Genomic DNA, 21,374 nt, shown 5'->3' with positions numbered 1-21,374 from the left:
GGGGGGTGGTGGGGAAGGGGGTCCTGGGCCAGGTTCGGACTGGCCCCAGACTACAAGTGCACACAAACCTGGTGTCTCTTGAGTCAGGTGGGTCATGTCCCATGGCCGATCTCACACACCAAAATCAGCCATGCCATGGGGCATGTCCAGAAGTCCCACGGCCACTTCCGGAAGCGGTGTGGCTGCTTTTGCTGGCGGCTCCATTCTCCAGCCGGCACCCACAGGGGGCACCGGTGTTCTCACCTGCCCCCCGCCTGTTACCTAAACAGGGAGCACGGCTTGACAGAGATTGCACCAGTGCTCTCAGGGAGTGCCCATGCACCCCCTATGCATTGCCACTGCATACAATACCCCATGTGGGTCTGATCAGACCTGGGGCAGCACCGGGGGCTAGATGGCAGGGCTGCATGTTTGAAACCCCTGTTCTAAGAGGACTGATCAAATAAGTAGGTAAAGCAAAAATGCTCACTAGCTAAGGACACAGGCAGTCACCTTGCCATAGTAACTAAGAGGCTCATAAGAATTAAGACAGTTTATCAGCACTGTGAGATAAGGAACACTTCAAACAGGGAATGGAGGCACAAAGTTCAGTGGAACTTTATTTAATCCACACAGGATGTCATTAACTGAGTTAAAAAATGAATCCAGGTTCCAGATCTACCACTGTATCATGATAACCTGGACTTTCAAGGGTAGAACTTACCAGCATCCCAAGTCTTGCAACCAATTCACGTATTTAGGGAAAGTTTTCAACTAGCAATAATCACGCCTCAGATTAACCTCATTTACTAAATATAAGTAATTGCCAAAATATTTTGCTGTTTTTATCTTCCCTTCACCGTGACAGCAGAAAGTTTCTTGAACGCTGTTTATTGCACTTAACTTCTGTGGGTGAACCAGCACTACAGAAAGCAACAGCAATGGGTCAGTGCATTACCTCACTCAGCTGGGCTTGTGCCACACGATACTCTTGAACCAAATGCTCCAGCTGATTGTTGATGTATTTTTCCCGACTGCTGACCTTCTCCAGGGTTCTACTAATTTCATTGTGAAGTTTGTCAAGGTAACCCTAGAAAAGGTTATTCTGTGATCAGCTGTTATACATAAAGTACCTCAATGTTTTTAGAATTTGCTGTAATTCTACAGGCTGTAATTCTGACAAAAATCAGAAAAGTTAGAAACAGAAAAGAATGATTAGGAGATTTGCCTGACAGCCAATGCAAGACTGCTCTCTAAGCTGTCTAACAGTTAAGTCTAATCCAGATCCACATTTTCAAGGAATGGTACTTCCATCATGTCTGCTGACAGACTATTCTGATACATCTCAGTCAGAAAGCTAGTCTCATTACTGTATTAAGCCCAAGTTCTGGTCCATTATGCTTAGACATATCTGGTGAACCATCTTAAATAATTCCTCTACGTTTTCTCTCATAACTGTAGGTACAGTAAAAGTTCTGTTAACTGGCATCTTACAAACAAGCATGATCTAGTAATTGGCATGTTGGCTTGTAAGATAAAATGAAACTGGAAGTGCCCACCATGGCACTTCCGGTTTCTCCAAGCCCCCATGGCCTGGGGCAAAGCAGCCTGTGCTGCCAAGCCCCCACAGCCCGGGGACATAACAGGATGTATGGAGCCTGCCTCCCTGTCTTGTGGGGCCCACAGGGCCCGTGGGAGGGGCGGCGATGCTGCAGGAGGGGAGGAGGGATGGCTCAGATGCGGTAGGAGAAGCAGCGGTAGGAGAAGCAGCGGCCGGAGCTGCTCAATTAATCGGCATATTTTGTTATCCAGGATCCCCCATTCCTGGGGGATGTCAGATAACAAAGCTTTTACTGTAGGCCTCTGTAAGGCAATACTTGGACAAATGGTATCGTTTCACTTCCTCTAATGTTTCATTCATTTCATTCACTGCTACATTTCTCTACAATGTTGTAAAACAACACTAATAAAATACAAGTTTCCCTTGCTTTATGAGGGTTCTGTATACACAAATTCACTCTTATGTGATGACCCTTTCTATACCCAAAATTCATTATATGTGAGGTAAATTCACTGTTATGTGATTGGCATAGGTGCGCCTCAGCCCCCCCAAGCAGGTAACTCTGTGGGGGAAGAGGTGGGGGGATGGGAAAGGGCCAAGGGCAGGGGCACAGATTGAGGCCCCAGCAGTGAGGGAGGGAGCTGGGCACAGGCAGGAGCAGAGGCTTGGGTGAGTGGGGACCCGGTCAGGCCTGGTGGTGGGACAAGCAGAGGCCTGGGGGGCATGTGGCCCCCCTGATCTGTGAATGGGGCAGAGGTGGCTGCCGCTGTGCTTTGAGCTCCACTGCCCCGAGAGCCGCTCCCAGGGCAGCTGCAGCAGGGAGCAAAGTAGTGTGCAGTGGCAGCTGCCTCCACCCTGCACACAGATTGGTGGGGAGCATCCTGGGCCTCCACTTTTCCCACTGCCCACCCTGCCCAGGGCCCCACTCAGCCCAGCCTCTGTTCCTGACTGTGCCATGCTCCCTCCCTCACCGCTGGGGCCTTGGCCACTCAGACTGGTCCAGCCCCATGCCGGGAAGAGCCTGGTGCCACCCCCTCCCCAGCCCGCAGTGGCAGTCCGCCCTCATCCTACATGCAGATCTGGGGGAACATGCCCCCCATGCATGCATGGAGCAGCAGGAGTTGGGCACCTCATCCAATGCCTCGCCCTGGCTGTGCAGCGCCTGCCCCTCACCCTTCCTCATGACCGTGGGTACAGTTGAGGTCTTTGAATGTATCCCTATTTGTTACATTGTAAAGCGGGTTCCCTTTATGCAGATTCAAGTTATGTGCAGTTTTCCAGGAACATATGTACTGCATAAAGCAAGGGAAACCTGTAATGAAGAGTTTAGCAGTCAATATATAATTAAAGAGGAGCTGAAATGCTAAGCGATCAATAGAGTATCCTGCAGGTACAAGACATACCCTAGTTTCTTTTAAAGCAGATTCAATTCCATCTTTGTGTTGATGCATTTGATCTATGTGGATTCGCCAGTCCTAAAATATACAAAAAAGTCAAATTAAATGACTAAATTATACATTTAAATAATACTGTAAATGAAAAAGGATATACAGAGAGATGCCTACACGCAATCCTGTTCATACCTGGTGCTGTAAACTGTTGCTGTGTGCAGTTTTGCAGCTATATTCCTACCCTGAGGGCACTGCTTTATGGTGACACGATTTATCAAACTCATGAATGTCACACTGTGACATCTGAATTCAAAACCAAACACTGAACATCCTCACTGATGGAATTGAGGCCAGGATCTTTATAAAAGCACTTCTGATACAGAACACTTTGTTGGGGCTTCCAGGCACAAATATCGATTACTGCTTCATTAGTTGTGGTAGGTCTCAGGCAGAAAAAAAGCACAGATAACACATCCAAAGATGCAGTAGCATTTGAATCATTAGTTCTCCCCATTCCTAGCCATATAAAGAGAGAGAAAGGAAATGAGCAAGCAAAGCTACCCAGCTCCCTTATCTTGGAATGCAGGGAATAAATCTATATTACATTTGCTGGATTATATGCACATTATATTAGGATATAGGAAAAATACAATGTATAATATTACTCTTCTCTAAAATTTCCCACACCATACCATGGCTGATTCTTGAAGGGTGCTTAAACACATGCTTACCATTAAGCACAAGTATCACTTCCATGAGAACATTTACCTGCTTAAAATTAAGCAAGTGCTTAAATGCCTTGCTGGACTGGAGCCTACATGTGCCAGGGAGAAAGAAGCACAGATCACAGGCCCAGCAGCTGTGAAGCATGTGCAGCCTGCTACCTGTAATCTGTTCAGGAATTAGGCAAAGGCTGAGTACAGAAAGTGTATTTTGTGTCAGGGCAGGTAGTAAAGAATTTAAACTTGGTAGGAGACCTAAGGTTACAGGTTTGTCTTTTGTTGATTGGTGAAGGTTTGTGATGATTTGCTGGACCCTTACGCTTAAAAACATACTTTGGATATGCACACACAATTCATTTTATAATGAGCTGTGCTAATAATCAGTTAACCTTCCCTGTATGGGCACACAGCTTGGGAAATCATGCACAAGGTGATGTGTGGTGCTTTCTCTATGCTATGTGAAAAAGGCCAGAACAGGAGGCAGACCTACTTCCAGTGCATTAAAGCAGTGTTGTACAACTTCCCTGAAGCTAGAGGCTGCAGGTGGTGTTGTTGTGTGGTCCCTGGGCTATATGCTGTAAGGGACATACTGAGGGCTGTGTCTATGGCACCCAACCTCCTGCAGTCCTGTAGGTGGCATGTGGTCCCTTATAACCCCGGCAGGTGGCATCTGGCCCTCCCACCCCAACATGGTCTGCACCAGAAGCATGTGGCCTCCTGGGGCCTCCTCCATCATGTGGCAGCAGGAGAGGCAGCCACTATGTCATACCCTTTCATTTACAACGTAGTATATGGAGCATGGAATTGAGATCAAGCATTCTAGTCTAGTTTCTCCCACTAACTGCCTTTAAGAAAACTTCAACACAAAGCGTTAGCAAGGATTAATTTCCCTATACTAGGGAGCCAACAACACACTGTCCTTGCTATTTAACCAAGAGACTAATTAACATGGTCCAAACTTAGTGTATGTCTACACAGAAATCAGCGTACTGCACATACCCAAACTACCTAGTTTGGGTTCTGGGAACCATTTAGCCATGGCAGCACAATGTGAATTAGCCCATGCTTAATTCCAGGTTTCCGTAGCTAAATGGTTTCTGGTACTTGAGCCACCCTATTTACAGCTAGATGATGTATCCTGAACATTGCACTAGAGACTGCAATACAAATATGCTCTTGGAATAGAAGTGCCCCACAAGACGATATGCTGTGGGCTGTGCCAACAGCGCACAGCACCCGCTGCAGCCCTGCAGATCCGAATGAGGTCTTTCATGTGGTTGACCATAAAAAACACCCAAAAGAAGAGCCATGTGCTAGGCTATTATGTTTCTTTATGCTGTCCCAAGTAGATCTTTTTTTAGAAGCTAAATTAATAGTTTGATTTGAAAAGCACTTTCCATATTTTAAAAAGCTTCCATTGCAATTCAAGTACATATCAGCAGTTCATTAAAGCGTTGTGCAAGTAGTGCAGTGCTAATTATTATATAGATTAGAAGAAACATTAAAATAAGTAATTCTGCTACTGAGTTTTATTGCAGGGGCAAGCGAGTGAGAAAAGTTCAAATTCAGTAAAAAAATGCCTCACTGGAACCCATGTCATGTAAAAGATTGGGAAAAATAAAAACGGAAGATGATAAACTATAAACTGCTGATCTGACTCATTTAAGTCAAAGCATACCAACGCACAAATCCACCCCCTGGTTCACCTTATTGTCAGTTCTAATTGTAACTTTCAGCTGTGGAAGAACACGTTCCACTTCCAGGTTCCACTCTGCTGCATCTGTCGTGGACTCTAAAATCTCTTCTTGCTTTGTGGAGTTGTTCATGTCCTAAATGCACACATTTTTAGAGGGGGGAAAAAGTACAATTTCTAGGTGATCTAAGTTACAATGGATTAGCCTTAGATTCGTGCTGCTCAACCTCCAGTCCTCAGACCCTTGGAATCTTGCATGCGGGCTCCCCATGGGTCAGAAATTTTGGCAGTGGGGGAGCAGTGGCAGTCAATACTGCCACTCCTGCCCACTGCCAAAATCCCAAGCCCCACGCAAGGATCCCCACACATGGCCAGATCTGGGTGAGACCACATCCCCTTCCCTCCACTCGGTTGGGTTGGGGCTGGGCTGCACTCCTTTCTCCCCACAGGGCTGAGCCATGCCCCCTCCTAGTGTACAGCTGGGGTTTGGGGTTGAGCCATGCCCCCTTCTCCCCCTGCAGAGCCGGGACACACCTCCGTCCCTCCACCTGGTCAAGCTGGGGTGGGCCATCCCCCCTCCCCTTCTTGTAGGGCTAGACTGGGGCTGGGTCATGCCACCTTCCCCTGCCACCAGGCTGGGTCAGGACAGAGCCAAGCCACCTTTCCCCATGCAGCTGAAGTGGGGCTGGGCTGCCCCTGGCCCCAGTTCATACAGCTGGATTGGGCCCTGCTGTGCAAAACCGAGGCCCCTGATTGGGTTGACCGCCTAGACAAAGCCTGCAGAAGGACCAAGCACTGCCCATCAAGACCTGAAGACAAAAAGTTGGAGCACTGCTGCCTTAGAGTATAGAAAAAATGGAAAAAATATTAGATTTTAGTCTTCTGAAGCATTATTTAATCTATATTACTTTCTGATTCATTCTTTCTTTTTCTGACTCTATGGTTGCTTGCAGATATGAAAACAAACAAACTGCCCCCCCAACCCCCACAGTCCCCTCACACCCACAAACTCAGTGTGCTCCCATGCCAATACCAGCACATGCCCAGAAGAGGCATAGTGTTATTTCAACCCTGCCCTGCAGCATCTGTATAGATTGGGCGCTTTAGTGGGGTTTTTTGGGCGTTTTTATCTAATAGCTGATTGAATCAGCTATTAGATAAAAACACCAAAGAGCCCTGCTGAAGCACCTGATCTATACAGATGTTGCAGAGCTGGATTGAACTAACAGGCTGCTTCTTCGGGTAAAGTGTGTGGTTTTTTTTCACATCTGCAATTAGCTTATGAGTAAGAGGAATCAGAACATCTTTTCAGATTGAGTTAACTATAGAAAATGAGTTAATAATACATATTCCAGAAAAAATAAGAGCCAGAACACTATCTGAACCACAATCTAAAAAAACTCAAACAAATAAATAATGTGTATTTTCCATGTTCAATTTTGCAAGCTGATTCTTCAGTTTTCCAGCAGCAATGGTTTAGAAACCAGGCGCATTTGCTTTTTTTAAGTTTCTCTCTCAACTTTTCAAGTTTAGATTGTATTACTGCCTTTATCCAAATACAAAACAAACCCCCAATAATTAGATTCTATAGCTCAAAAATTATAAGTCTGTTATAATTTTTGAGTTATAAAACCTAATTATGGGGGGGTTATCTTAAATTTGCCCTCCCCCCACTCCCCATCTCTGACTCCCATAGCTGAGAAAGCAGGGGCTGGGGCATAAGTGACAAGAAAAGCAGCAGCAGGGGAGGCAAGTGGCCTGACCTCCCCTTATCCCACCCTGATGCCTGTACCCCTTAACACCTATCCCCCTTCTCCCTGTCCCCTCTGTCATTTGCCTCCTTCCCCCAACCACTTGACCCCCCAACTCCTGTCGCTTACCCTATGCAGCTGCTCTGATTTCATGCATAACCCCAACCAGATAGGGGTAGTTCTAGCCCTGGCCACAGCCCCAGCTCTGGGTCAGGGCCAGGGGTGGAGCTACAGTTGCTCCCCTGCCACTGTGCAGTCTTCCCAATGCCACACACTCTTGTCTCTCCAGCCCCTAAACTGCATGGGCTCTCCTGTGCTCTGCGCACCCCATCCCACACTGTGCTCTCTCTCCTGTGCTCCACCTCCCTGCATCACATGATCTCTCCTGTTGTCCCACCCCCATGATGTGCTCTCCCTCACTCTTTTGAGCTCTCCCCACTGCACACACCCACTATCACACTAGCCACCTCAAGCTGCCCTGGCCCTGGCCCTGGCCCAGCTGGGGGCCCAGCAGCCATCTGCCCCATGCCAGTACTCAAATCCAAGATGAGGCTTTTCGTCCTGTGTCAAATACGAGCAAAAACCCTCATCTTGGATTTGAGTAAATATGATATGCTTATCAGGCTAAAGGGACAGCCTTTGCTCATGACAACTGTTTTATTAAAACACTGTAAACAGGTTCCTTTTTAAGCCGTAGAGATTTCCAACTGTTATTAAAATGCTGGCAGGCAAACAAAAACAACACAAAACAAAACTTACTGATTTATAAGTTTGCGCCTTTAGAGCATTCAGATCAATGAAGTTCTCTTCACCATCTGACTCTTCTTCCTTAAAAGGGAATGGCATGAGTATGTACTTAGTAAATATTGAATTCCTTTTCTTTAAAAAACCATGATGGTTTCCACCTCCTTAAACTACAGCACAACATGCAATATTTCCCATGTTTTGCAAAACCACAATTTGGCATTTACTGAAATTCAGCTCTTGTGTAGCATGCTTCTTATGAAGAATGAAACTTTGGCTAGGATTTTCATTACAGCTATCGGAAGGTAGACACTGAGAACTAGGTTTTCCATTTGAAAACAATCACAACTCTCAGTTTTTCCCAATTGCGTTCTGGATGATAAATGATGTGGCACATTCTATTAACAGCTGCAAGGCAGAGAGGCCAACAATTAAATTACTACAGCTTGACTGGGTTCACACCAGTGGCAAATGTGACTCTTATCCACAATCCAGCTACCACTGGCTCTGTTGCAAACTACTCCACTCAGGGACTGTCTTTTTTGCTATCTGCTTATACAGTGCCTAGCACAACGGGGCCCTCCTCTACCACAATGCAAGCAACGGAAGTTCTGGGAACCACAGACTCATTGCAGGAAAGTGGTCAGGTTTTATATTCACTGAATTATGTCCAGCCAGGTCCTCAGGGGTTTTAGACCCTTTTTGCCTATTGAAAGAAATAAAACAAGCAAACAAAAATGAAAGGAAGGCAGCATATGTCTAAAACTGAATTACTATTTATTAAAAAATAGATCAATAAGTAGCCTTAAATCCCTGAATTAGTCAAATCAACAAATAATCAATCCTTATAAATCCAAAAAGGCACTGAAGGAAGTGTCTCTCTGCTTAGTTATAAATGCCAGGTAATGTTGTACTAACACAAGTTAGAGCACATAGTTTATTTTAGTGTGGAACCTTGCAGCCAATGGCTGTGAAGATTGCCACAGACTATAGATTGTGCATTCTGAATAGCTTTAATAGGGCTGTATTTAAGGTTGCTTAAACTAGAAGAAAGTTTGTTTGCTGGCATTTTTCCTGTGTGAACTTTAAGTTCAGAGTCACTCATAGCTACAACCAGCACAATCTGTAAATCAGTGTTTTCTCTTTCTCGCTCTAAAACCTGGTCATAGTTCTCAGGAACATGAACCTTCTCACAATGTGAGCAAATGACACATACACCAATGTAATCTGACGTTACCCTAGTGTAAGTGTGGCATGAATGCACAATGTACAGCTCCACGCCGTACACCTTATCTTCTCCAAAATACAAAATTACCCCTTACAGTCAGAAGTAATTATACCCCAGTATAAGTCACCCATTTATTCACCGTATAGCAAGTACAGGTAGGCTCAATTTCATCTTGGGGTAGCTGCTTGCTCAATGCTACAAGTCAGGGGTTCTCAAAGTTTTTAGCTGTGACCTGGCAAACCGCACCCCGGAGTGGCCACGGCCTTGCAAACTGCGGCCCAGCAGTCACAGCTGACTGAAGCCAGAATTTCTGGCTGGAAGACATGTAAGAATACTCCCATCCCCAGGCAGGAAGGTGGGCCAAACCCTGTGCTGCTGCGGGCCCTGTGGAAAGAACTATGACCTCTCTTCCCGGCTCTGGGTGATAAATAATGTGGTCCATGGTGACTTCCAGACCAGCAGCCAACTGTGCTGCGGACTGGCAGCCGACCCACCATGGCCCGGCATGGGGCCGCAGCCCAGGGATTGAGAACCCCTGCTATAGGTTATTACTGGCTCTCATTGCCTGTAGATGGCTATATACTTTGAGGAAATGGTCATCTTCAAACTATGGACAATGATGTAACTTACAGCAGCATACATACCAATGTAAGTCACACCAGTCTGAGCATATGACATGTCTGCCACCTTCAGGCACATTGTTGACCCACAAGGAGCGGCTTCTCAGCTTTACCTTTGATTCCTAGGATTTACCATTTTCACTTTTTCTGTCTGAGAGTACTTCCCTCCAAAGGTCTTAGGACAGATCAGGAGGAAAGTGAACTTATGACTCACTTAGGTCAGGGTATCAAACTCACCTGGCTCCCTGGACTAGATGAATGGCATGGGGCCCTCCACAGGCTGGATCAGGCCCACAGAACCTCAGCGCTCACATGCCTGATGCAGCACAGGCAACACCTATCTAGACCAGTCTAGGACACCACCCAAGAGAGTACCACGGACAGCATAGCCTGGAACTCAACCCAAGCGAACATCTCAGTGCGCAGGCAGTGCCACTGGTGGCACAGCCCAGGATCCAGCCCAAGTGAGTACTATGGGTGGCACACATTCTGGGTACTGCATGCTTGGGTAGTTTGGCACAGCAAAAGGATAGCACTGGATTATGAGGCTCTGTGCGCTGGATCTAACCTGCAGGCTGGATCTTTGACACCCCTGACTTAGCACATCTTTGACATTCCTCCCACTGGGGACAAGTCCTGCTTAAACACAGCAATTAAAAAAAACTATCAATGTTTGTATGCCACAGAAGCTATCTTTCTGCCACTCACAAACACTCAGCATAGAGACCACATTTTAGGTAGCCAGCACAGCCCTACTTAAGCAATAAACGAAATCTCAAGGGGAGTATCTACATATGCTTTTACACATGCCTAAACTTAATGTGCATTTGCCTAATGCACATTTAGGCAATTTAGGTGCTCGCCTACACGTGTACGCATTAAGGCACATCAGTGTGGTGTGCAGACTGACCTGGGACTAAAGTTAGTCCTAAATCAGTTAACATACACAGTGTTAATGCACCTTAGCACATTACGTGCACGTCTACACGTGTGTTAAGGCATGTTAGCTTTTCGCTATTGGTTAGCTATTTGCTTTTGCAGGTATCAAATTTAGGTGTGAATAGCCTAAAATCGCCATTTTGAAGGCACATTAACAGCATGCACGTGTAGACCTGCACCCTTAATGTGCCTTCAAGCCTTTGCTCATGACAACCATAAGTCATGCTTTGCAAACCTCTTTTAATTTTTGTCACTCACAGCTGGATTGCTTTTAATTTGTTCACATCTTTTTTTTAAAGTGAAGTGAGAGGCCCAAAACTGGTCACTCGTTAAGTCCAGAGCCTGGAGTACAGTGACCAGTTTTGGGCAACTCACTTCACTTTAAAAAAAGATGTGAACAAATTAAAAGCAATCCAGCTGTGAGTGACAAAAATTAAAAGAGGCTTGCAAAGCATGACTTATGAGAACAGTCTGAAAGGACTAGAACTGTTTAGTCTGGAAAAGAAAAGACTGGGGGGTGGCGGTTAAACCAGGCTTTTAATATCTGAAGGGCAGTTATAAATAAAATGGTGACTGATCTTTCTCTGCAGCTGTAAATTCTAGGCTTTAGTTTGGAGAAGGGAAGACTGAGGGAGAATTTGATAACAGCCTTCAAATACCCAAGAGGATGGAGATAGACTATTCTCTATGGCCACAGGGGATAGGACACAGAACAATGGTCTTAAATTGCAGAAAGGAAAATGACCTTTCTCCTTATGAGGATGGTTAACTATCACACCAGGTTATTCAGCGAGGTTGTGGAATTACCATTCCTGGACATTTTTAAGATTAGGTTGGACAAACACTTGACTAGGATGTTTTAGGCAGGGGTGATCCTGCTTTAAGCAGCAGGGGTTGAACCAAATGACTTCCTGAGGTCCCTTCCAAATCTACTATTCTGTGTTTCTATGAGGCATGTAGGATTGGGTTCTTTAGTAGGTAAGTCCTGTGAAGGTTTTTTTTGTTTGTTTATTTGGTTGTTTTTTTACAGTTACAGGCCACCTCCTGATGGCTCTTCTCAAAGCATAAAAAGCATGCAATCATTTATACTCTCTAAAATACATATAATAACAGAAGCCCTTCCCCAAAGACTTTACAATCTGAACTAAAACAAGAAAGTGACAGTAAAGAGAAGCTAACACAGTGAAAAGCAGGAGAAAATGGGGAGGAGACCAGCAGAAAAAAAACATATTAGAAAAAAACAAATTACTTGGGTCACAAAGAAAAAGCTCAGAATTGATAAATATTGGTATAATCAGAAACAATCACTAACACCTACTGCAATATCCTCCTCCAGCTTATTAAGTGTCAATTCTGCATCATCTTCTGCTATTGCTTCTTCTTCCAGCTCTTCCATTGGGTATGCTGGTCTGAAACAAGGTATACAGTATATGTTCACAGAGCATTACAGATTTCATGAACAGCAAATGACTACCATGTGATAAATGTCCTCCAGAGGAGCTATCAGCAAACAAACATTTGTACAAGACGCAGAGATGATGCTGACTAGAGCCAATGACAGAGCAAGCGCAGGAAATTAATATTTTGAACACACAAAATGCTAGTCCTGACATGAAAAAAATTAGCCATTTTAGATTATTCCTGAAAGCAAGGATTAAATACTATGCCAAATGGTGTGGTGTGTCTTTGCTGTGAAAGTACCCAGGGATTAACGTCGACAGGGTTTCTCATTGCTGACTAACCTTACAAATGATTGAGTCCCTACAGATTAATTTTGTCTGACGGACACAATTTTAGTAGTAAACAAACAATATGGTACAATTCATTTCCTTTGTACTATTTCAGAGCCCAACTAAACAAACACAAACATTTTTCCTGCAAGTTCTTCTTCATCTACTTTTCTCCTCCAGTTTTCCCTCACAAGACTGTTTTCCATTACAAGGTTTAAATTTCCTATTTGCACCAAGATACCAAAGGGAGAATACTTCCACTGGAATGTGTTAGTACTGAGAGGGTCTGATAGGACATTGATTTATGTATTAGTATCCAGTGGTTTGACTTGTAAATGATTGTGCTATAGCAGAAAATAAACAAAAGGAAACGAGCAAATCCAGTTAATCAAGAAGGAAAAATAATGCCCCAAACTGATTCCTGGTATCATTCCACTGAACTGTGTGGTAATGCATTAGGAATTAACTTGTCTTGCTGTTCCTAACCATAGTGAAGTCATCATTTAAGCATAATGAAGCAGTAAACAAAATATTTCACATTTTATTTACAGCTATGTCTGTATACAATAGGGTGGGCATCCTGTATGACTAGCATTTGAAAACAAGGTCTACAAAAAGATTTGTACAAGTATACTGCACCTTTTCCAGCTAAAGCCAGTATATTTCAAGGCTTCTTCAGCTAAACAGTCAAGGACATAACAAGCTTGTTCTCCAGAACCTGCCTTTAATTTTGAAGGAGGAAAATCCACCGACCTCCCCTAAAACAAAGAGATATAATATTAACTGCTGCCCATCGATCACACTTTCTTTCAGAGAGGTAACGGCATTTTCTTCACTAACACCAGAGTGTTCACAGCACATGAAAATCCTGGAAACTGTTATCCATATTTTAGTTCTAACATTTCCAGTCATGTAAAGAGGATAGAAAAAAACAAAAATAGCAGATGAGAGATGAAGGTCCAGGAAGGGCCACTGAAAGGGCAGCTATAGTAGGAAGAGAGAGAGAATAAAGAGGACTGAGGGAAGAGAATGGCCAAGAAAAGACAAAGAGAAAATGATAAGGTACAAACAGTTGAAGCAGAAAATCAGCCATGGCATGAGAAACAGTGTCTGTTCACTGCTGATTCATTTGTTCCTGGTAATATTTGTGTATTACACAGAGAAAACAGATGTGCATCTTGTCACTTTATGGAAAGTTACTGCTTTATGGAAAGGCCTCCTTAGCACTCCAAAGAGATGCTCCTTTCTTAGTCTTCCACAGGACGGCACCTTACACATGTTACAATGAAGTAACAGCTTGTGCCTTTTATTTCTTAATAAAAAAATTAATTCAAAATATAGAGCCAATGCCAAGTCATTCACAATACTAGAAATGTTCTTGTTGTCTTCAATGGCAGTGGAAATATTAGCATTTGTACAGGATTAAAAAAAAAATCTTTAATTTGTATATAGCAGAGTATTTCAAAATGTCACTTGCATTTCAGTTAGTATTGATTTAATCCATTTCACAGAAAGTATACTAAGCTTTAGAATGGGTAATGATAATAGAGGTGAAGAGGTAACATACTATACAATGAAACCATTTTTTGCAGTTCCCTAAAGAGAATTAGTAAAAACAATCTTTATAAGATTCTCGTTATCTTTCATGGTAGGAAACTTAAGAGATAAAAGGGGGAAAAAAGTCAAACCCTTGGAAATGTGCGGAGATAAAAAAGGAAATATGATTATGGAGATAAAAGCAGCAATTACTGTCATCTCAGAAGTTTATATGCATGCCCAAAGCACCTTTAGGAAGACAAAAATATGTTCAGCACTTACAAACGATCGCAACGCTGACAGTATGCTTGATATTGTTGCATTGGGGTCATCATATTCTTGTGGCTGCTCGAAGGGATGTCCTGCTTTAGTAATCAGCCATGCAGCAAGCACACAAAACATATAGAACTGCTCACCAGGGTTTGTAGGCAATGCGAAGTAATGCCTGGTCAAAATAGGGGAAACATCATTTTCTGACCTCTCCACTAGAGGGCAACACAGTATAGGCAGGCTCCTCTTAACAAGTCCCTTAAAATACTCATTCTCTCAAAGTAGCTTCACAATATTCAGCCATGAGCTAATACAAAAGCTTTGAACCAAAGCTCATAGCAGCTGTGTAACTTGTGGTGGGCCACTGGGGCATAAGCCCCAGGCACTAAGTTAAAGGGAGTGCCAGGGAAGCAGGTGGGGATCAGGGTCAGCTCAGTGCCACCAAATTCCATGTTGCCACACTCTGTTGGCACAGTGACTTGCACAGTGCTACTGGCATTTGCAACCTGGGAGCAAATCTTATCAGCTACACCTCTGGCTCACACTATCTATAGAATACATGAATATAGGGCGAGTCCATACAGACCTAAAATTACTACATATAATTAATGTCTCCTGCAGAGTGAATGATAAAGACCAGATCATATGAGGAGAGGCTGAAAGACTTGGGACTGCTCGGTCTGGAGAATGGAAGACTCAGAGAGGACTTGGTGGGAGCCTATAAGTATATCGGGGTATATACCAGGGCTTGGGCAAGAGCATCTATTCATGAAAGCCCCCCAAGGGAGGACAAAAAATAATGGATACAAATTGATTGAAGATCGCTTCAGGCTAGACATAAGGAAAAACTTTAAAAGTCAAGTGCCCAGGGTTTGGAACAGGCTCTCCCTAAAGGTGGTAGTTATTTCCCCTGGCAATCTTCAAAAAGTGTCTTGATGCCCATCTTGCTGGGATCATCTCATCCCAGCAGTCTTTCCTCCCCAAGTGCAGGGGGGCTGGACCTGATCATCTGTAAAGTCCCTTCCAGCCCCTTACAACGATGAAACTATGAAATGATGAGCCAACAAGTGCAGTATGGTAATATAAAACAGTGCTGTATAACTGGTGGCCTATAGGCCACATGTAGCCTGAGAACCCCTGCAGTCTCCTCTCCCACAGCCACACCAGGTGGAGGGGCCATGTCGGGGGGGTGGGAATCACAGAGGCCCGCTCTTGCAGCATATGACTGATACAGTGTACCGCCCGGGGCTGCTGGGAAGTTAGACAGCCCTGACATAAAATGTGGTGCTGGAGCTTCTAGGAACTAATCAGACTTGGACTTTCAGCCCCTCGCTGATGCAGTTTAGTTATCAGCAGCTGGGTTAGCTTATGCAAACTGAACCTAGTGACTCTTCTAAGTCACCCTAAGGCTCCTAAAAGATATGAGGGTCATTCTGTTTCCAGTGACTTCCATTTTGAATGTAGCACCAGGCCCTACAATGCCAAAACATCATTGAGTAGTGAGAGAGCTGTGCAATAATTGAAACTAATTAAAATGTCATCTAAACTGCGAAACACCTGTAACATTTTTAAAGCAGTAAAAAATAATGAGTTAGGCATTCCATCTACAATATTGCATTACTTCCAAGTATCCAGGACTTCTTTCATTTAATGTATATATTTCTGATATAGAAGTTATTTGTCATTACAAAATTTACATTGAAAACCTACACTTACACAGTGTATCAAAACTTATACACAACACATTGAAACTTATACAAAACACACTGAAACAGTAAATACGCTGGACATAGAACAATATTAAAGGGAACTATAAGGGGAAAAAAACTATAAGGGGAAAACCCCCCTCTGTGGTAGCAGTCAAATGGAAAATAAAAATAACTATAAGTTCTAATAAATGGCTGCACATAAAAGCTAATAATAATAATAATGTTATAGGAAAAATAAGCAAAGAAAGTATCACTATCAATGCATTTTCACACATAATAAAAAAAAATCTGGCAGGGAACCTATTTCAGATTGTATACAGAAACTCATTAAGGTGACATACCAAACGATAAGTAATTTTTAAATCCTACATTCCTCTCAAAGACTACCTTTCATGTGTAAAAAAAAACTTATTAAAAGATAAAATGCATGACATTCAAAAAGATATACAGTCACTGGTATCAATCTTGCAAACATATACCCCCACAATTAACCCCCTGAATTCTTACTGAATTCAAACAGGTTGCTTTTGGTGAAGTTACCCACGTGCAGAAGCCTTAGCACATTCAGGGCCTTAGTATGTTATAACCATATCAAACCCAACATCATCCTTGTACCAAAAAAAGGGCCCTGAACATTTCTGCAACTTCCCTTGTTAGAGGCTTTAAAGTATTTTGAAAGGCTCTTTATCATGAAAATGTGCTTATACAGATGAGAAACAAGGGTTTTTGGGTGGTCTTTTTTCTTGGACCAACTGTATAGTTGGGAGAGATGTTAGACAAGATTTGGGGGAAAAAAACCCACTGAGGGTTCCAAAGAGGGTATTTTATACCCTAGAACTTATCTAACATCTCTCTCAACCACAAAGTTGATCCAATAAAATAGTATTAAAAAACCCTTGCTTCTCAAATATTTCCTGGACTATCAGGGCAGCACTAACGCTCTAAGCCTATACAGGCAACAGTCCTCCTGGCCTCTCTACAGAGATTTATTTCTGGATGCATATTAGACAGGTCATTTTTCAAGGGTGGCCAAAATGTGACCAATGGGCCAATGGTAGCCTAAGGAGTTTATAAATATTCAGCTCCACTCATGTAAAACTAAAACTCTTCAACAATGTGCCTATTTAAAAGATCCTGGGGTAGAATTTAAGCTGGCAGAAAGGCATTTGACCAGGACTATCCAAGCCTGTCTTAATGGGGATTTTTACTCCAACTTCATCACTACTGTATTTGCGTCACACAGCAGTGGGAACCTGTCATGTGATGCAGCCAACATTAGTCTTTGGCTTTTCAGCAGCTGACAGCTGATCGTTTGACAGCCTGTCTACCTTCCCAGAAAGGGAAAGGGCAGGCTGTCAATGGCTGGGATACCCCTGGAGTATGGGAAACCAAGGAGCAGCCCTCTATCACCTCCTGACTAGAGAGCTTGTGACTCTAGCTCTCCAGTTAGGGAGTCTGAATTGTTTTCCTGGCCCTGGAAATTTTGGGACCTCAAACTGAACATCTGCCCATACTCTTTTGCTTTCTTCCCTTATCCTAAAAGTAAAAAAGAAAGACTTTCCAAGCGTATGGTGTTGCTAGCTTCTGTAAGTCAACAGCACACCAGGGGCTGATTGGCTAGCATTGTGTCTGGCTGCCTTTAGCTCCCCAGATCATATAACAAAGTCCTACTTTATGTCTGGGATGACCGAGGCTTGCCTTTTGGTACAAGTCTGGAATGACCTAAATTCAGGCCTTGGGAGCTGTAGTGAGACATCCCAACCAGTTTATCCCCAAGCCTATTATTATTATCATCATCGTCAATATCAATAAGATGATGATAAAAATAAACATATTTTATACTCTAGGGGAAAGTTGCAATGTGACAAACCTCAGACTTTTGCAAGAAGCATGATGGTAAGTGACACCAAGAGCCGGGATTTGGTTTTTAAAAGTAATCTGTGAAATATTTTCCAAAACAGACTGCACTGAAATTTTTTTAATTCTTTGGGGATTAAAGAAAAGGCCTGGAAGGCTTGTTCAATCTATGCCTTTCTCTCCCTACCCCCCATCCCACTCTCTTCTTTCTTCCTTGAATATCACATCCACTGTATAGTTTGACTGAATCAGAGAAGCATAAGCTTTCATGAACAAGAGCTCACTTCATCAGACACTATATAACTCATTCATCATAACAACTAATGAAAGTGTATGCATCTCCGATTCAATTAAAGTGCATCTTCACCCTGCCTTCTGCCTGACTTCAGACTAATACCACTAACTTCCTCTCATTATCTATTTTAACTTCCTTGATTTTTATGCAGAACATCTGAAGGTCTCTGTGTACATTAATCACTTCCATCTTAACTGATGAGGTCAGGGGTTTGAATCTTAAAACCAAAACATCCACTGTAACAGGAATGGCCAGTTCCACTACTGGGAAAGGGCTGAAGGACAAGGAAGACCTGCAAGCCATTTAAGAATAGGACTTTTGTAGCCTGGAGAGGCAAGGACTCAAAAATGGGAACCCAACTCCAAGGAAAAACTAGGAGCTTAGATCCCCAAGACTAGGAGAAGTGGAGCAGGGGAGAAGTGTTCAGTCTAGAGGCTGCAAGGGTGAGAAAGACTGGTACCCACAACAATAAGCTGTACTGAGAAGGCAGCCACTAGAACAGAACTGCCAGTCCCTTGGGGATCCAGCTGCCTAGAAATAGGCTTCACAGAAGCTGCACTAGGCCAGGAGTAAGCTAAAGGCTGCAAACAGGTAGGGACACTGCTGAATGACATGCAGCTGCCCCAGACTGCAGACTCACCTCTCACAGAGGCCCTAGGACAGGGGTGGTCAAAATGCAGCCTGTGGGCCGGATTCGGCTCACCAGGCCATTCTATCCAACCCGCAGGGCCCCTAAAATTTTTTGAAAATTAATATTTATCTGCTCCTGGCTGCCTGTCATGTGGCCCTCAATGGCTTGCCAAAACTCAGTAAGCGGCCCTCAGCCCAAAATAATTGGCCATCCCTGCCCTAGGAAATAAAGAGAAACCCCTGTGCCCAAGCTGAGCAGCAGAGACAAGCTGGCCAGTATATGGGCTTGCCTCCTGGGCAGAGTGGGGCACCCTGGCCCTGACTGTTGAGGATCAAGGAACTCTGCTGCTTGATATGGGGAACCCAGAGTCACAAGGAGAGAAGCCACTAGAAGAGGCAGGGGAGCCACTATATCAGGAGTGTGCCTGTGCCAGGTAACATTTTTGTTAAGGACTGTTACCCAGTGGGCCTTTTGTGTTTCTGTTAGGAATCTGATAATGACCAGAGGACTGGGAGTGATTGCGAGGATGTGTTTGAAGGCCACAAAGCAGAGTGCCCAGCATGCTGTGATCTTGACTTCGGCGAGGGACAAGAGCCTGAAGCAGCATAGGCTGAGGCCATGGGGCCAAGAGCCAGAGCCAAGGGGCAGAGGCCAGGGAGGTTCAGGCCTATCTGAGGAATGTGGGCCTTACGCCCATGGGACAAGGGTTATCCTGCACTGCTAATGGAGGGGGCTACTGGGCATGCACCAGCTGAACCCGTGGGACAACTACAACGCAGAATGGGGACAGGAGTGAAAGCTGCCTTGCCAGACAAGCGGGCTGAGGGGGTCATGCCAGCGAAGGGTACCAACTCTGTTTGAATCTATTCCAGGTTTCATAACACAATGTAATGACATGAATGGCTTCATGTCAGGAAGGCAAATGCAATGTTCCTACTACATTTTAAAAACCCACTGGACAACTGTATAAATCAGATTCAACATTTAATAAATATTTATTTTAATGAATGTCATTGACCTTCCAGGTGACTCTCAGTGGTCTCCTGGAGATTTAGATCTAATTTCTGGAGGCTCAAGGGAAGTCCTGGAGGGCTGGCAAACCTAGCACCAGCCAGTGCCTGCTGGACTGCGAACGAGTTCAAGGAGCAAGTGCCTGCTGCCCAGTAAAATGCTGCCCAGAGAGGTGACCAGACTAGGGCCAGGGAGAGACCTCAGGTGTGGCTGCCCGGCAGCTACTGTGGCCCCTGGGGCCCCCCTGGAAGGATCTAAGACTACCCCCTCAGGGGCGGGGCACTGGGCTTTAGCAAGCCACACCTCCGACCGTAAGTCACGCCCCACCCCGGCAGTAAGCCACGCCCCCTACAGGTAGACGACCCCCCCCAGGGTGACGTTACAGGAGAGGAGGCAGGTAGCCCCTGGTTAGCGCCCCCTCTGTCCCGCGCCGGCAGCGGCTTCCGGGCCAAGGGTCACCTGGAGAGGGGCCGCATGTTGTGGCGCCGCAGCGCCTCCTCCTCGTAGTCGAGCAGCTTCAGCTTCTCCAGCAGATCCTCCATCGTCACGAACATGTGATAGGCCGCGCCCGGGCCCCGCTCCATCGCCGCTTCCGCCCCCTCCCCGCCGCGCCGTTCGCCGCCGCCGCCCTCCTCCGCCATCTCCAGCCTCCCCCCACCCAGGGCCTCCAAGGCGCTGCCCCCCCCGGCCACAGCGCCGTCACCCCGGCAACGAGCTCCGCCAATCGCATCTTTGCACGGGTTGTTTAGCTCCGCCCCCAAGGGGAAGCAACCAATCACGCACTCCGTACACCATACCCTTGCACCAATCACCTCGCAGCTCGTGGGCCCCGCTGGCTTGCAAGGCGCTGTTCTCGCCCGCCCCCCGCGGAATTGGCATGCGGGCGCAGGACTGGGGCGCTGGAGCGCCAGAATGTCGAGTTCTGTTGTGACGTGCCGCGACGTCACTGCCACCCCGGGGCGCGCGCACGTTCAAGCATGTGCACCCGTTCACACACCCGTACCCGTTCACACGGATACGCACCCATAGTCACCCACACACACGTGGACCCCCCATTCATACTCCCCACACAGATGCACCCCACTGTCACCCCCAAACACGCGCACTCCCCCAAACACGCGCACTCCCCAAACATTGACGCCCCCGCACACACGCATCGCCTATTCACACCCCCTCACTGGTGCACCCCCATTCACACATGCCCCCCATTTACACACAGCCTCGTTCCCACACGCAGAAGTGCATACCCATTCCCACACACACGCAAACACGCACACCTATTCTCACATATACACCATTTATACACACGTTCCCCTATTCACAGAGCCCCACTCAAACGCCTGTATACACGCCCGTTCACACGCACCTTTCACACACTCGCACCCCCACTGAGCCTCATTCTCATTCATACACAAACACGTACACCTCCACACAAATACACACACCTATTCACACCCCTCATTCACACACGTCACCAGTCACACGCACTTCTCTCACGTACGGGCATCCAGCCACACAAAGCATGCACACACAAAACCACTCAAATACACGCACACCCATCACACACACGCACACCCATGTACACACAGAACCATTCACATGGATACCAACAAACGTGCACGTACACCCACTCACACCCGCATGCACACACATCCCCATTCCATACATGCACACACAAACATGCACTCACATGCATATGCATGCACA

The 21,374-nt window shown here is 45.3% G+C and overlaps 1 protein-coding gene across 1 annotated transcript in view; it reads right to left on the bottom strand.

The window, feature by feature from the left end:
* IFT57 (intraflagellar transport 57) overlaps nt 1-20,310 on the bottom strand; it is a 27,180-nt gene extending 6,870 nt beyond the window's left edge. Inside the window, exons 1-8 of the mRNA XM_019528614.1 lie at nt 20,127-20,310; nt 14,177-14,339; nt 12,998-13,116; nt 11,947-12,037; nt 7,857-7,925; nt 5,360-5,482; nt 2,944-3,015; nt 938-1,069 (exon numbers count right to left, since the gene is read on the bottom strand). Coding sequence (XP_019384159.1) covers nt 938-1,069; nt 2,944-3,015; nt 5,360-5,482; nt 7,857-7,925; nt 11,947-12,037; nt 12,998-13,116; nt 14,177-14,339; nt 20,127-20,308 — 951 coding nt within the window. The 5' untranslated portion in view covers nt 20,309-20,310. The remainder of the gene's footprint in view (nt 1-937; nt 1,070-2,943; nt 3,016-5,359; nt 5,483-7,856; nt 7,926-11,946; nt 12,038-12,997; nt 13,117-14,176; nt 14,340-20,126) is intronic.
* Between the last annotated feature and the right edge of the window lie 1,064 nt (nt 20,311-21,374).

This window comes from Crocodylus porosus, unplaced genomic scaffold, assembly GCF_001723895.1.
Source record: "Crocodylus porosus isolate Cpor-Errol unplaced genomic scaffold, CroPor_comp1, whole genome shotgun sequence".
Classification (NCBI taxonomy): Eukaryota; Metazoa; Chordata; order Crocodylia; family Crocodylidae; genus Crocodylus; species Crocodylus porosus.
Note: the sequence above shows the minus strand (reverse complement) of the source record. Positions and strands in the feature narration are given on the sequence as shown.